The sequence below is a fragment of the Pieris rapae genome, chromosome 17, assembly GCF_905147795.1.
Source record: "Pieris rapae chromosome 17, ilPieRapa1.1, whole genome shotgun sequence".
Lineage (NCBI taxonomy): Eukaryota > Metazoa > Arthropoda > Insecta > Lepidoptera > Pieridae > Pieris > Pieris rapae.
In genome coordinates this window covers 697,605-713,253 of record NC_059525.1, presented here as the reverse complement: position 1 = coordinate 713,253, position 15,649 = coordinate 697,605, and the positions used below count along the sequence as shown (strand labels likewise).

Genomic DNA, 15,649 nt, shown 5'->3' with positions numbered 1-15,649 from the left:
ATATTTTGTGAATTGATGATAGATATATATCATATATCAAATGAAATGACAAAAAATCCTCAATTTTATTATATTCTGCTATTACAGATTATTAATCAGTCAGTTTACAGTAATATAAAATAAATTTAATAGCTGCAAATCATATTAATAACCTCAAACGCTTTTTGCTTTGAGATAACAATATTAAGATACCTTAATACTTGGACATAATTCATATAAAACAGTCTAAGAAAACTACCAAAATTATTAATACCTTTTAAATAGTGCTATTTATTTTACCTTTGATAGCATGAATTCGATTGCCAAAGACAATCAACTCTTCTCTCAAAACACTTGTTAAGGGTTTTTAGTCTTTACAAATATTATTCCTTGTATATAAAGCTATTAATCATTGGCAAAATAAAGACGGTATTATTACAGGAAATTGGTAAAGTTGATTGAGAAACGCGCCTATTGAAAGACAAGATGAGGTTCCGAGATAACGGGTAATGAGGCTTTGAAATTACAAAATCAAATTCAGCTTTGGTTTAATTACATTTTATATAAAGAGTCACAAAAATGTTGCTAAGCTCAAATCTCGAAGACTGCTGGACCAAGTAGGTTTTTTATTTATTCCTTGAAAACTGAGAACAATATGGTGAGAGAAATTGTATAGACAATTCTTATAGGCAAGTTGGTGATCAGCCTCCAATGCCAACACAGGCCGTTGATTTTTTGGGTCTAAGATACGTTGCTTTCCTCACAATGTTTTACTTCACCGTTCGAGCAAATGTTAAATGCGCACATAGAAATAAAGTCGATTGCTGCACAGCCAGGGATCGAGCTTACGACCTCAGAGATAAAAGTCGAGGGCTTCGTATTAAGGCGAAACAAATTCACTTAAAACTGCCCTTAAATAAAATAGTCAGATATAGCATTTAGTGTACAATGTAATCCAGGTGTTGGTAATAATGGTACCACGAAGAAGGCCATTATCATTCTCTTTTGAAGGTAATCAGAGGAGAGAGTTTACGTTACTTGGTATCAGAGAAGAGACGATATGAGAGACTGTCAACCAGATAGACCGAAACATTTCTTGCAATATGTCTCTAGTTAAGTTAAATTACAAATGCGAAAACTTGAAGTTTCCTTCATAATATGATAGCCAGTCGAGTAAAACAAGTTTTATAACTGAAAGCAGTTAGGTTTAGTTTTGGAACCGTAGTTGGTAATAGTTTACTGAAACGTGCAAGTTTACAGGGAAGCCGAATTGATAATATGAATTCAATAGGTATTTGAAATAATCTTTATTTCTTTGATGATTCTCAAAGCTTTCAAAATTGTGTTTTTGCATGGCTAGGTATTTATTTAAAAAATATTTTGAAAGTGGAAGGGTATAATAGTAAAATAATTTTTAAAAACAATCCAGTAGTATTAAAATCTATAAAACTCAGCTATTATGTTCGTTTCGCTGGAAAATACCAATATAGATTTTGATAATAGGTGGAATTTACAAAGGGACGAATTGATAGATCTACTCAATAGCGTTGAATGGAAAAAATGATGACCAATACTGAAGCGTTCTATGCCAGTTTATTTGTACGTCAACCTTGTCAATATATTGCTATATGTCAGACGCAGCCGTGCATAGCGAAACTATATCAGTTTTCTTTTGATAAATGAAAACGTATGGATTAATAAATGAATGAGGAACTATATTATATAAAGAGAGATGTCAAGAAGTACTTGGAGAAGCGAAAGACTCTGATTTTTTTAAGTAGTAGTTTTAAATTTTTAGTATTATTTGTTGCTTTTAAATGTCAAATTTCAGTTTTCTAATTTTATTCTTTTGTTTTAATGTATCTTTGTCTTTTAACGTGCTTGCTTGTTTCTGTTTTTTATACATAAATTGTTTATCTATGTAATCTGTTTTGGCTTTCTGTATTAGTCTGTAGTGTCTGTAGTGTCTTAGTATTATGTATAATATGTATAAGTATAGATTACATATAATCAAATAAATAAATAAATATTAATTTAATTTCAACTTAACATTTTTTTAAATAAATCTGTGCGCCTGGTTTGGGCCTCTGATTTATGAATCTGTTTCATGATCATTTGTCAATCGAATAGGCAAGTAGGCGATACTGTGGCTGACACACGTCGTCGACTTTATGTTTTTCTTCGCCGTTCGAGCGAATATTAAATGCGCACAGAAAGAAAGTCCATTGTTGCACTGCTGGGGATCGAACCTACGACCACACGGTTGAGGATCGTACGCTAAAGCCACAAGGCAAATCATTTATGATATCCCTTAACATTTCTATAAGTATTTAAACTGTTGTTAAATTATTTTTCGTTTTGAATTTCTGGCTTTCGGTATATTCTTGGGTTTTGGGGCATATTATAGACGTATTGACCGCGTTCTTCTGAGTTAAAATATTACTTATATTAAATATTTTAGGTTTACATATATACCTCGGGACAATTTACAATAAATTATTAACCAAACAGCAATTAACTTACGTTCGTGGTCTGGTCGATCGTAGTTGGATCTCAGCATGCCTGTAACAAAAGAGAATACACTTAATGTCAAGTTTCTTTTAACGCAATAAAAGTCTACGCACACTGCTGAACAAAAAATACATATAGCTGTAATAAGAAGTGTCTCCCACAAAAATCTTTGTTTTATATGTCTTTATTGAGACTTAATGGAGCATTACGATCAACCGTAACTTACGAGTAATAAGTAATTTAAATTTAACCTAATTTACACTTGAATGTATTGTGGATGTCTTTCTTTTGTATTAAGTAAACCAACTCGACAAAATAAATTATTATATATATCTTAATTAAAAAGATTTCACTTGTGACAATTAATTAATAATTCTCTAAATCGGATACTCTTTGCCGATACAGTATACAAATAACATGAAGAGTTCTATTAAGTGTGCAATTATTGAATAAATTACCGTCTAATTAAAAATATTAGTGTGTTTAATTAATTTAAAAGGGCATTACACATCAGAATGATCTTGTAAGACTAAAATTAGGACGGCTCTCTGATCCCGAATTAAGTTAAAAAATTATTTTGTACGAAGAAATAAAGTTCATTAATCTTTACACGCGTTTAATAATTCAACTTTTATTATAAAAATATGTTATAAAAAATCATTCATATTAACTAGGCACTGTGATGAAACTATTTCAAATAAATGCATCTGACTCGATTTAATCAATTGAATAGTTGGACTCAAAACTGATTAATTAACCGAGTATTTTTCGTTTATGACCTCAGTACTCATTGCAGGAAGCCAATTAGTTTGCTTAGCGGGGTGTATCAAATATTGCGTTGTCATGGCAACCGGTATGTGCTAATTGCCAAACGTCGGCCTAGGGCTCTGTTTCTCCCGCATTTTGTAACGTTTAGCACCTTCGAGTGTAATATCGTGTACAATAGTGGTTTGGTTTAATGTGATTGGAAAATGTTACAATTCACACTCACTCCGCTGGCTGTGCGAACTCAGGTATCTTGGTTCCAAAATCACATATAAAAACAACATTCAAATATCAGTTAACATTACCTAGATATATATTTCAAAAGTTACTGAACCTGTTTTTATGTATATTGGACTGTATGTAAGTGTGTCTCCCTTTTGACGTGGCTTCAAAACTGATACCTCCACGTCCTCTATTTATATCTCTGGCAGACTATCTATCATAGGTTAAGACGAAATATTTAGAAGTACTTTTATATGCTTTAAAAAGAAAGAATACCATTTTTTCAATTCGGTTCTATATAATTTAAAAAAGAGTTTTCGCTAAAGTAAAATACATTTATATTTAAAAGCGTGTATTCGCGATTGTACATATTACTCAGTGTGGCCAATTGGTTGTAATATTTCGAACAAACCATCGACGAAATTCCGACTCGAAAATATAACATAAATTTACGTGAAAACATTTACAAATATAGTTTTTAATAAAATTATAATTCAAGTATGCAGACAGAAAGAAAGAAAACTTTATACGAAATAAATAAGTAGATAAAGTAAAGTACACTAGGATGCCCGGATGCTGTGTTGTGGGCAGCCATTTTTACATAACACATATTTAAACTTTTTTGTGCAATACTAATTTTCTGTATCAATATAGGGCAGATTAACAGAAAGTGTTTGTTTGCAAAAAATAAAATAAAATGTTTGGGGTACCTATATTTCCTTTTGTAGTTAGATATGTATAACTATCAAGACTTCTGATCGTATTTATCTTAATATAATCAATATAAGTTAACGCGGTGGTACATAGCACGGTATGACTCCCGCAAAAAAAAAATGATATTCACAAAATTCCATACAGACATATATCTGTCAAAGAATCGTTGCGCACACAAGCGTTGAATAATTAATTTTCACTTCAAAAGAAATAATACTACGTACTATTTTTAGCTTAGCTTAGTCTAGCTATCTTTATAGATAATTAATTTGTAAAATGTGAAAACCGTATCATTTCCATGATTCATATATATGATTTTCCGCAAGAAATATGGATTTACAATAAAAATATTCGTGAAATGTGGTCGGAGATGTTTTTATTAGAAGTTTATTGGAATCAGAATAAATACAGACTAACAATCCTAAAGTTGCCTCGAGCTTTCCTTACAATGTTTCCTTTGCAAATAATCACAAAAAATACTCGGCTTTCCTACATATTATTTTTTTAACCGATTATAAGGATTTTCGTTGAGGTTATGAATAATCAGGTTTTACGAACTTTACATTAAGCATCAGTAGTATTATTTTATGTATAGTAATCGTTTAACGCCCGAACCGAGTAATTAATCTACAATCTCAGATTAAAAACAATCTGAGATCAGACCGTGATAGTCAATTGATCTCCTATCGGCATCCCAAAAACCAAACCCTACGAAGACAATCCATTTTTGGCGACGGATGGAACACAGTTGAACTGTCATTTTCATACAAAGGTCTATCCATATACAATCGATTGAGATAGATTATTGGGTTTGGGCGTAAACCAACCTTGTAATATAATTTAATTGTATTCTGTTTAAATATTCAACTGAGGTCATATAAATAAAAGCTTAGTCAACACTGGGTACTTGAAAATAACTAATTACAACATTAAAGTAAGTGAATGCAAATGGCGGTGTTCAATGGCCGGAGCATGTCAGGTTTTCTACAAAGCGGGACAAATGGTCAAATAAATGGGTCAGGCGCGGACAATCAAAGACCACAGTTGAGGTCTTTGGTATGCTCGACTTTTGCAATATATTTGACAAATACTTTCTTTTGTAATTTTAACCTATAAAACAAATTTTAATTTGAAAAGTCTATTTCTCTAAGTAAAATCCATGTAAAATCTGACGATTAAAAAGCAATATTTTATATATACAATATCATGTAGTAATGTGTTCAACAACAAAAAAATATTTTGTTAAAGGTTTATACATAAAGAGAATTCTCATCTTTTGGAAAACATAGATATTGTAGTCTATCGATCCTTCATACCATAAGACGCAGACAGGCATGTCTATTTTTCTGCGCACAACCGCTTTGTGAAGTCAGCTGCCCACTGAAGTATTTACGAACCAACTTTATTTAGGGACCTTTAAGAAAAGAGCGTACCAGTTCTTAAAAGGCTGGCAACGCACTCAGGAGGCCTATGGTATTGAGTGTCCCTGGGCGGCGGTATCACTTAACACCAGGTGAGGCTCCTGTCCAACCCCTGTTCTATATAAAAAATGTGTATAGCATGCCATAATAACGTCGATTATAACCGACACCGTCAAAGGCGAACGTCCGGCGATAAATTACAATTGTGACGACAAAACGCGTCGTGCGCTCAAGTCGTGAACGGGCGCACGTGTCGCACTCGCTGCCTGTCACGATATCGAACGACAGAATAGATACCCGCCGCCAGAGACCTATTATGGACTAAAAAATGGATTTATTCCAATCCCAATAACTTAAGTGTCTTTAGGTGTTCGTTAATGTTAAGTTGCGTTCAACGTAAATTAAATAAAATATACTTTTTAACTTTAATTACCACAAGATAACGTTATTTTTTTTTAATATATCAAAGCGATACGGAAGCTTAAATTTACATATTCCTTTCAATATTGAATGTCCTATTTACTTAATGTGTAGTATTTAATGATTAAAATAATTCTCTTGTCCCGATAGTCTAAGTCTTATGCAGTTTTACACTTCTTGCTTGCACCTTGCTTTATCTAATTTTGATAGAGAAGAAATCACTTGAAAGCGATAAGGCCGTCAGTTGCCCTCCTTTTTGTTTAATTATTTCAATTGAACTGTATTTCTGTTTTACAGTCTTAATAAATATAAAATAAATATTAAACTAAACGGGTAAATTATATAAATATGTCGGTTATAGGATACATTGAACAAGTAAGTTTTTAACCCAAAAAACCTGAAGTCTTAACTCTTAAGCCTTATATAATAAATATAACCATGCAGCGGTGAATCCAAATATGGCCGCGGTCCTTGAACGCACTTGCCATACATGGCCCAGACCACCCATTTTACGGTTATGTCATCTTTTTACTGAGTAACTCAACGTTATAATCTAACCCTCATTATTCTGAGATGTATCGTCAGTGAAAGAAAAGTGTTTGTAGACTATATAAGAATTAGTTATAGTATTTTTTATAGTTTAATTGATTTTAATTATACTTTAAGAAACATGGCAGCCTGAGGTTTGAAACAAAAAATATTTGATATCAGCGTAATTCGCCAATGTTTCGGGTATTAGCTAACTACAAAACAATTTGTAACAATGTATTACAATTTACATTTTCTTCCTTACCAAAGAGTTTAAGTTTGTTTAAAAGTGTATTTTCTTTTTTTATCTATCAATGGACTTAAATGATACATGTTTCTTTTTTTTATATGTTTTATTTAATAATGTTATCTGTTTTGGCTTTGTTATAGTCTTAGTGCCTTTTTTGCAGTATTTATAATATGTAGTTATAAAATTACTTATAAACTGGCTGCCCACAACACAGGGAATCCTAGTGTGGGGGCCAGTGCACTCTACTTTATAGAAACAATTAATGTATTTTGTGTCTAATAAAGCTATTTATTTCTTTCTTTCTTTCTAAATGAATAAATTATTTGACTTACTCAAAGAATAGAGGCAATTATAATTGATTAATATTATCTTAATAAGAATAATAATTCTCTATAATATTAATAAAATCAGACAATTTATTAATTTCATTTTATCATCTGCTACAGCTATATAAACTACAGTACACAGACCAAAACTGGTAAATTAATCACAGATTGCATACAGATTCGTATCAGTCAGTTATAACCAAAAAAGGGTACGAGTACTTGGCCGGCGCTTGTCCAATTAAACGAAAAAACGTTGCATAACATGCGTAGGCGCATGAGTCATTTGTAAAGTGTAATGGATACGCGTGATTAATTTTATTGAACGATGAATGCCATTAATATTGATAGCAATTCACGTTTAATTGGAATTGAAAAGAACTGTGAGGTTTGATAATCATTTCAAATAATTGATATTTGATTTACCTTTGATTTGAATAAAAGTTAAAATACTTACCGGCTAAAAATAAAAATGCATTATTTCGTGATTTATATTAAAGTTGGACTTAATTGATATAATAAACCCTTTTTACTCGAAAATAATATCTTTAATAATTTTAATTAATAGTTTAAACACCACAATTTTAACTAAAGAATTCATCTGTATCTTTTCTTTACAGTGTATAAGTAGAAAAAAAAGTGGCATGATAACTGAAAAATTACAAAAACCCAGTCGTGAAACTATTCGGTATTTTGTAATAGGTTTTGGGAAATTGTTGTCACAATTATACTGTCACTGTCAAAGTCAAAATGTCATTTGCCTTCATTAAATTTTCAATTATTATTATTACTTCTCCGTACACCAAACCGACCTGTGATTCGAAATAATATGTCGAAAATCGCCAACAGATGTCCACGATTTCTCAAGTATAATTATATGCAATAAAGTTATCTTCACTTTGTTTGCAATTAAGTTCACAATTTAATGAAAGGTTTCCGATAGCTATACATGGTGCTGGCCTCTCGAAATTATTGTGCAACTTATTTGGATATCGTAATTAAAAGTTTTTCGAGAAAATATTTTTTGTTTTAATTAAAGACAGACCAAAATACATTATATTTAACGCTTATTTCAATGTAGTAATTTACAATTATGAGCTATTTACTGTATTAACTGTACTTATTTCTAGTTGGTCATACTCTTATATATTTATTTTATTTATTTGTTGTATACATAATCTTACGTAGAAAGAAGTTGGTGCGGTGGAATCACAAACTGGACGAACATATTTGAATAATTAACTGATATACATACTAAGGCCAGTGACATAAACAATATAACATTTTTACCACTAAACCATCAAAATTGCAAGAATAACATGATTAACCAATTGAAACATAGAAGATATAAAACATCTCTTCACATATATATTTAAATATTTATAAAATCTATTCTAGCTCCCCTACGGTGTTATCTATAAAATCTCTAATCGATTTTTTATGTCCAATTAAAAGCCTAAAATGCTATCAAGCCTTACTATCGACCGGTTTAGTTAAAGTTAGATCCACCTGATACAGTCCGTCACTCCCAATGATTTACGAGTTGGGGTGACGACGCGTACATTTTTTGCAACAACTTTACAAATACGCCTTGCGTAAAGGAGATTGCCTAGAGATTACGATCTCATTGAACCCTTTCCTAGCTTCTCATATCAAAGAATAAGAGACGTATATTGCTATTGTGATTTGCAAACACAAAGCGTGGTAAAAGTATAACAAAATTCGAACATAGCGAAGCCCATGTTAAATTCACACTATAAATAGGTACTGATTGAACAGATATACAGTACAATTGTAGCGAACTAAGAGGCAAATGGTGGTCCATGCTCCGTATAAGGTAGGGCTTGCTTCCATACGTGGCCTGAATGGCTGTTCCTACCAAATAAGTGATCTCGAGACAGCCCGCAGCGAACGGGTTAGTTTCGAAATGCGAAAGTGCCTGTTTTTGTTTGTATTTATTGTAAAAATACACTTATGGTAATTTTATTTATGGTGCTGTCAACTGGCTAGGCTCGGTAAGCGATTTATAGCTTTAGGAGATTGTTAAATAATGTTTATGCTTAGATAAATAATAAGTTATGGTAAGATGGGACTGTCATTTCGAAAGGTATTTAATGGTCTAAAGTTACTATCTAATTTGTGTATTGTTTAAGGAGTCAAGTTAATTAATGGGGACGAAAAGCATAAAAAAAGTAAAGTTTATTATGATGAAGATGTGGTGAACGAAAAGTTTATTTTTTTAGTCTCGAAATTATACGACGTAAAAAATTCCTGACACAAAAAGTCATTATTAGGGAAGGAATTCTTTTAAAATACCAGTTTATTTTATTTATTAATAACTAATGTTAGATCTACACATACAGTATATAAAAAAAACAAAACACAAAGCTAATAAAGGCAAAACAGATAATATATAATATTATAAAGAAACAGAAAACATAAGTCAATTTAATTATAATGTATTAATAGATAGAAAAAACTGAAATAAACATTAAACTAGTTACAACCTAATATTTTAAAGAAAACGAAATTGTTGTTACTGCTAAATAAACTAAGTCTTCTCGCTTAAGCAAATAATATTTTTGCGAAACGCGTCGAAACATTTAGTACGAATAACGTGAGGCACAGACAAGCGCAAAGATTTTTTCCACAGCACCTCATCGCGTACAAGTCATTTGTCTACGTCAGCCAGTGTGGCCCAGCTTTGCATTAGGCCCCGATAAGAGTTAAGTGAAACGAAAATACGTTAAGTAATAAATTACCGTTTGGCTTTGCTTTAATTTAGCGTACTTTAACTTTGTACGCCATTAGAGATCCCAAAAAGAATAATTGGGTTCATTTCAAACAATCACCGTACAATTTTGCTTCTTCTGTGCCTTGGAACAAGCTGTTGTAGGACAAGACGAAACAGGCTACCAATATCATAGACCTTAAAAAGAAGTAACCAACAAGAATACTCCCAAAATGTTCCAGCTCACTTTGATCGCACGGCAAACCCGATAAGTTGGACAATCTGGTTGTCTAAGTAGAAAGCAGCAGGAAATATCTCTGTTTCTTTATAGAACAGGTCGCTGAGAGTCTGGTCTGACATTCTTAATGACAGAGCTTGCAAATACGCTAGTTTTAGAATTGGTACGGTATCTTCTAGACCCTATGTCGAATTGTTTATTAATAAATTGTTTATTAGTTAATTAATTGGAAATATTTTAGTGGGCAGCTGATTCCACATAGCAGCAGAGTGCGGGGAAAATCTACTTTAAAAAAACTGCCTCAGTTTAGACTGGCCACCAAATCACGACCACTCACTCCTCCGAAACAGCCGTACTGATAGAGATGTCACAGACAGAGCTGCAGGGACTTTATAGTCTCATACTTCAGCAATATTACTGGTTAACGCTCTACTACTTCAGATCAGTAAGAAAAAAATAATTATTAGTAACAAAAAACATTATAACATACATGTTCTTATAACGATTAACCAGGTTAAAAATTGTATCATCAAACAATTCGCAGTAATTCCCCCCTTATCGTTTATATCGCAGCTCCCTAGTGTCTTTCAGTTTCCAACCGCAATATAGTGATGAGTAAATGTCTATGCTTTTCCATAATACAATAGTTCTTGGTTGATGTTAACATGCACTATTACTTACTGTAACTGTAGTGTTGTTATTTGATTGCAAAAAGGTTTATAAAGAAACTTCATACTTGTATGTATACTTGTATATATACTCATACACATATCCTGAAGCTTGTTAATGAGCTTTATTTATTTGGCTAGGTATTGCTTTGGTCTACTTTGTAGTAATATACAATATTTACTACTTTGAATATAGAGATTATAATTCTTAAACAAAAACGCAACAGAATGAACACTACTCATTCAGATCTATTCATTAGAAAAGTTCTTTAACACCTATTTGGTTCACCGCAGCATTTATTGTTTACTGTGGAAAATGTATTACATATAATGTAGTGTCGTTTTGCTAAATTTAAACATTTCAATGAAAGTATAATAAAATGTATTTCAAGATAAGACCACTTTTAGTCTGCTATTTTAAGCATCTAATATCACCGATATGACGAAACGTTGTTCTGTCTAAGTTGTGTAGAGGTGAGATCGGAATACATTTGACAACTGCATTAACATCTCAAACGTGAGCGCTAAACTTGAATTTTTAATTCAAAGCCTAAATACAACCGCGTCCTCATTATTTCCGCGCAAACGATATTAAAACACGGCTTTCAAAAGTTTTGCTCAAAGCAAAAGTGAAAGTCAACAGATCTTATCGTAAACGCCCTGTCATTACATCGCACTTTTTATCGATAATGATCACGACACTTTTTAATAAATATGAATTGAATTAACAGTAATTGTTTCACACTTGTATGATTTAGTGATGTGATTACTCGATGTGATTGGTTATAAATATTAAATCATGTAGGCTTTTAGCTGTTGGTAACTTTCAAGTTATTTTTAATTTAAAGGCTTCCAGCCGTGTAATGCTTTCAAGGGAAAGGTAATTTTTAAGCCCAAGGTTTATATTTGGATAGAATTTACCATAAGTTTTGACAACATTTATAAATAACTCAACTGTTCCCATTATTTTAATTATAAAAATAGATAGGAAAGTATAATATCATCATTTTACTCTTAAATACTGATTTAAGTGATTGGGCGTTTTTAAAGTGAAAATGAAAAAAATATATATTTACGGATCGTCACGAAGATGTGCAGCGTTTTTGTCAAAGAAAAGAGTGAGAATGATTGGGACCGATTAAGAGAGAGTGAGAAAGGCAGACTGAGAAAAATACACGCTATTGGTTGATGTATTCGTTTCGTAGTTACATATTAGAACTTTGATGGCAATTCTGTCGCATAAAGTCCTGTGCAGTAAACGAAGATATTTTAACCATTAGCACGTTTATAATGATAGATATACAAAAGCATAGTGTGATCGTATGGTATATCTGGTACATGATCATCTATTGGGACTTTTACTTTAGTTAAAACATGTGTGGTCACTGGTCACGCACTTTTTTTTGAATTTTTGGTTTTATTGGTTTGTTTTTTAAGAGATAGATTTTATCTGGATCCGGAATGTTCGTTCTCTTATCACCTTCATGGACGTTAATAAACAAAGTTGTCAACTTCTTTGATCAATCTCGCAATCGTCTTGAAGCTTATCCTTGTATTAATTCCGTCGAAATACCGTAATTACATGTTCAAAGGCAAATTCGGGCGTACGATAATGAGCCATATTCGTTGAGGTATAAAAACGAGTTCAGGATGACAAGGATATTTGGTATGTATGATCAGATGCTGATTGTGCCGAGCCCCTTCGGAATCATATTTTAATATTGTGAAGGGCGTTTCGCTAGATTAAATCGGAATTGAGGAATTCGGTTTCGGAAGAATGAGTGATGCTTCAACGTGTAGGAGATTGCTGTGGCTTCATGCCTAACGTACATTTTAAGGATTTAATCGCAGGAAATTCCAATTAAAACTTCTTTTATTTCAGATAATATCCATATGTAGTTTTAGTTAGAGTTAGTAACAGTTCCTGTGTTAGTATTGATTTGTAAACATAGCAAAAAATAATCAGAAGAATTTTTTCAGTGATCTGCCACACTGAAACCAACGTTTGGATATGTGTGTTCGTTGTGATCAACAGTTTAACATTGGTACAATGCCTAACATGATGCATCAAGGATGTCACTCTATTCGGAATCAAAACCCTTAGTTAGGATCTGGGAATGGAGCGTATTCAACGTCTTCATAACGACGTAACCAATGTCGTAAAACATATGTAGAAGCGAAATGAGTCTGGTTTTTGATACACTAGACTAGATATTCTAGAAAATCGTTTCTAAAGCAGTCTGTTAAATAATAATAAATACAAACTAGGTAAACAGATTTGTTAAAAATAGCGGGCTATGTACATATTATTACAATTTTACAGTATTTAATTTACTTAACTGTGTGGCTTTTTCGTGGGTCATGACATAAAAATAGTTGAGAAACGATAAACGAGTATTTTCGTTTCGTAAATACTATACTTGAAATTGCATTCGTTAGCAACGGGTTAATACGGAGCGTCTAACTTAACAATAATAAATATATCAATAATGCAAGAATAAAGAGAAACAGTTAACTTTTTTTGAAAAGTATTTTTATATGAAACGCTTTTAACAATTGTTTTACTGGAAAAAATAAAAAAGGTTAAAACTTTGCCTTAGCGTTAGCCGGAAACGCTTCATATTAACCTTAAGATTTGCTAATTACCGCCGTCGGTAAAATAACCGCCCTACTTACTACTTATAAGCTATTGTTTTAAGCTTTTTCTGTGCAATTCTTTGAGTGTCACTAGGAACTTTAAGGTCACGGAAATTGTTTAAATTAAAGTCTAATAAGAAAGTTTACACACAAAATGTTGTGTCAATTATTATCTGAAATGTAGAATGATGGAATTTTTTACAAATATATTGTCTAATAGCTTCATTACTGTCCAACGATTTTTGCTTCCTCAAAAAATTTAAATCAGTAGCGCTATAACCTTTTGAGGTCTGGACCTCACATGTCTGTTTCATGATCATTTGTCACCTAATAGGCAAGTTGGTGATCAACTGGTTGGTGGTCCACTTCGCCGCCGGTTTCCTCACGATGTTTCCTTTCACCGTTTGAGCGAACGACAAATACGGAGAAATGAAAATACAATGAAAGTCCATTGGTGCACAGGCAATCGAACCTACGACCTCAGAGATGATAGTAGCACGCTGAAGTCCAAACCTGCTGCTCATTCAAATTAAAGTACACCTAGATGTCCAAATTGTATTGATATCGTAAATATTCTGGATAATTTAAAGCCTACGCATTATCCTGTCACAAGACTGACTTGATATAAACTTGTTCGCGAGATAAATGGAATCTGTCAATATCTTTCATTAATGATTTTAAAAGCGTTGAGGGTGTACTACGCTGAGTCAGCGCGTACTTAATACAAATCCTGGTTTTGCGATTGAAATGTAATTTTCTTGAGGGATGAGTATAATGGATCCGCGATAATTTTATATTTAAGGGTAAAATACACTTAATGGATTCTTAATTCGTATACCATTTAAAAGTTACTCGTGATTTTATTAAAGGTTCTTCATATATACCTAGTATTTCAAAATTACATCACTAAAAATCTTTTCAACCTATCCGTAAACAGAAACTATTCTTATTCTGCAACAAATAACATATCAAAAGGAAGAGACTGGCTCCATACGACGCTGGGTATCCTAGTGTGGGGCTGTATAATAAAGTTCTTCTTTTCTTTATGTAAGTAATATGTCAATATGTAAACAAACTGTATAAAACAAAGGATTTTTTTTTGTTTATTTATTGAGTCCTAATTTAATTTGGTATTCATCACACCGAATTAACTAAATTCATTTCTCGTAAAAAACATTTGAAATCGAGTTAATTTTTAGAATGAAAGTAACAGAATATCGTTCGTCTTAATATGAAAAAGCCTCTATAAAAGAAACAAGTTGAAGAGTAAAACAGCGAAAGAGGTCACATTCGTTAGAGGTATTAAGGTTGGAGCTAGAAAAAGCAATGACTCTTTCCACCTTGTCAGGCCACTTAAGCACTTAGCGGCGTTACACTTGCGATAAAAATATATTAAAGACGATAAGACGACTAACCTTCTGTTGAGTGTACAATTTTATTACATTTTGTATTAAATACCATTTATGAAGCTTCTTAAGTTGAAAATTATTTACTGAACATGTTATATTTAATTGCTTGTTTCTCAAGTATATAAACATTCCATTTTTATCTATTTTAGGTAAATTTAACACTGACAGGTCATGCACAGAAAGCCGACCTAAGATTGTAATATAGCAGTAAGCTGTTTGTGATAATAATACAACACCGCAAAGCGTGCAAGACAGAAGATGCATGGAATCAACTACTGCTTTTACTGTGTAAGGCTGTTTGCATGTAAGTTATATACCCCACATTAAACTCTTTTCTGTTTTCCGCAGACCTCTTCAACAATAATATGTTATTTCCGTTATACACATACATATTATCAAGACAGCCTTGAGGCCCAGGTAGATTACGAGAGCGACCCCGAAGCTTCTGTATGGCTATTCTGTGTGGCTTTGTAGAAACTACTCAAGGTAGTTGGTATTGCTCTATTGTGTTGAGGGTCGAATCCCATACCCCGGCAACTTTCGGGAGCAGGGGATGCGGAATGCATTTCCACCTCAGATATAATTCAAGGTTCAATAAATACATTATATAGTTCTTATTTAATTTTAATAGATAGTAATAATATAATAGTCTCGCAGTACAAGAGTGGTCTCTTCATTTGAAAACTATCATACAATACCATGAACGAAGTACAAAGTTAAAACCGAAACCCATTAAAACTCGATAAACGGAATTGGTCTTATCTATTTTTTTCAATAGCACTTAAACGGGGTTATTAGCCGGCGCAACCCGTGCCAGGCACCTCTTGTGTACC

The 15,649-nt window shown here is 32.4% G+C and overlaps 1 protein-coding gene across 7 annotated transcripts in view; it reads right to left on the bottom strand.

Moving 5' to 3' along the window:
* The window catches only part of LOC110998329 (teneurin-m), a 198,803-nt gene that overhangs the window by 60,587 nt on the left and 122,567 nt on the right, over positions 1 to 15,649 (bottom strand). For all 7 annotated transcript variants that reach the window (XM_045631843.1, XM_022266898.2, XM_022266899.2 and 4 more), the window contains one exon: positions 2,503 to 2,541. In XM_045631843.1, the coding sequence (XP_045487799.1) occupies positions 2,503 to 2,539 (37 nt within the window). In that variant the 5' untranslated portion in view covers positions 2,540 to 2,541. The remainder of the gene's footprint in view (positions 1 to 2,502; positions 2,542 to 15,649) is intronic.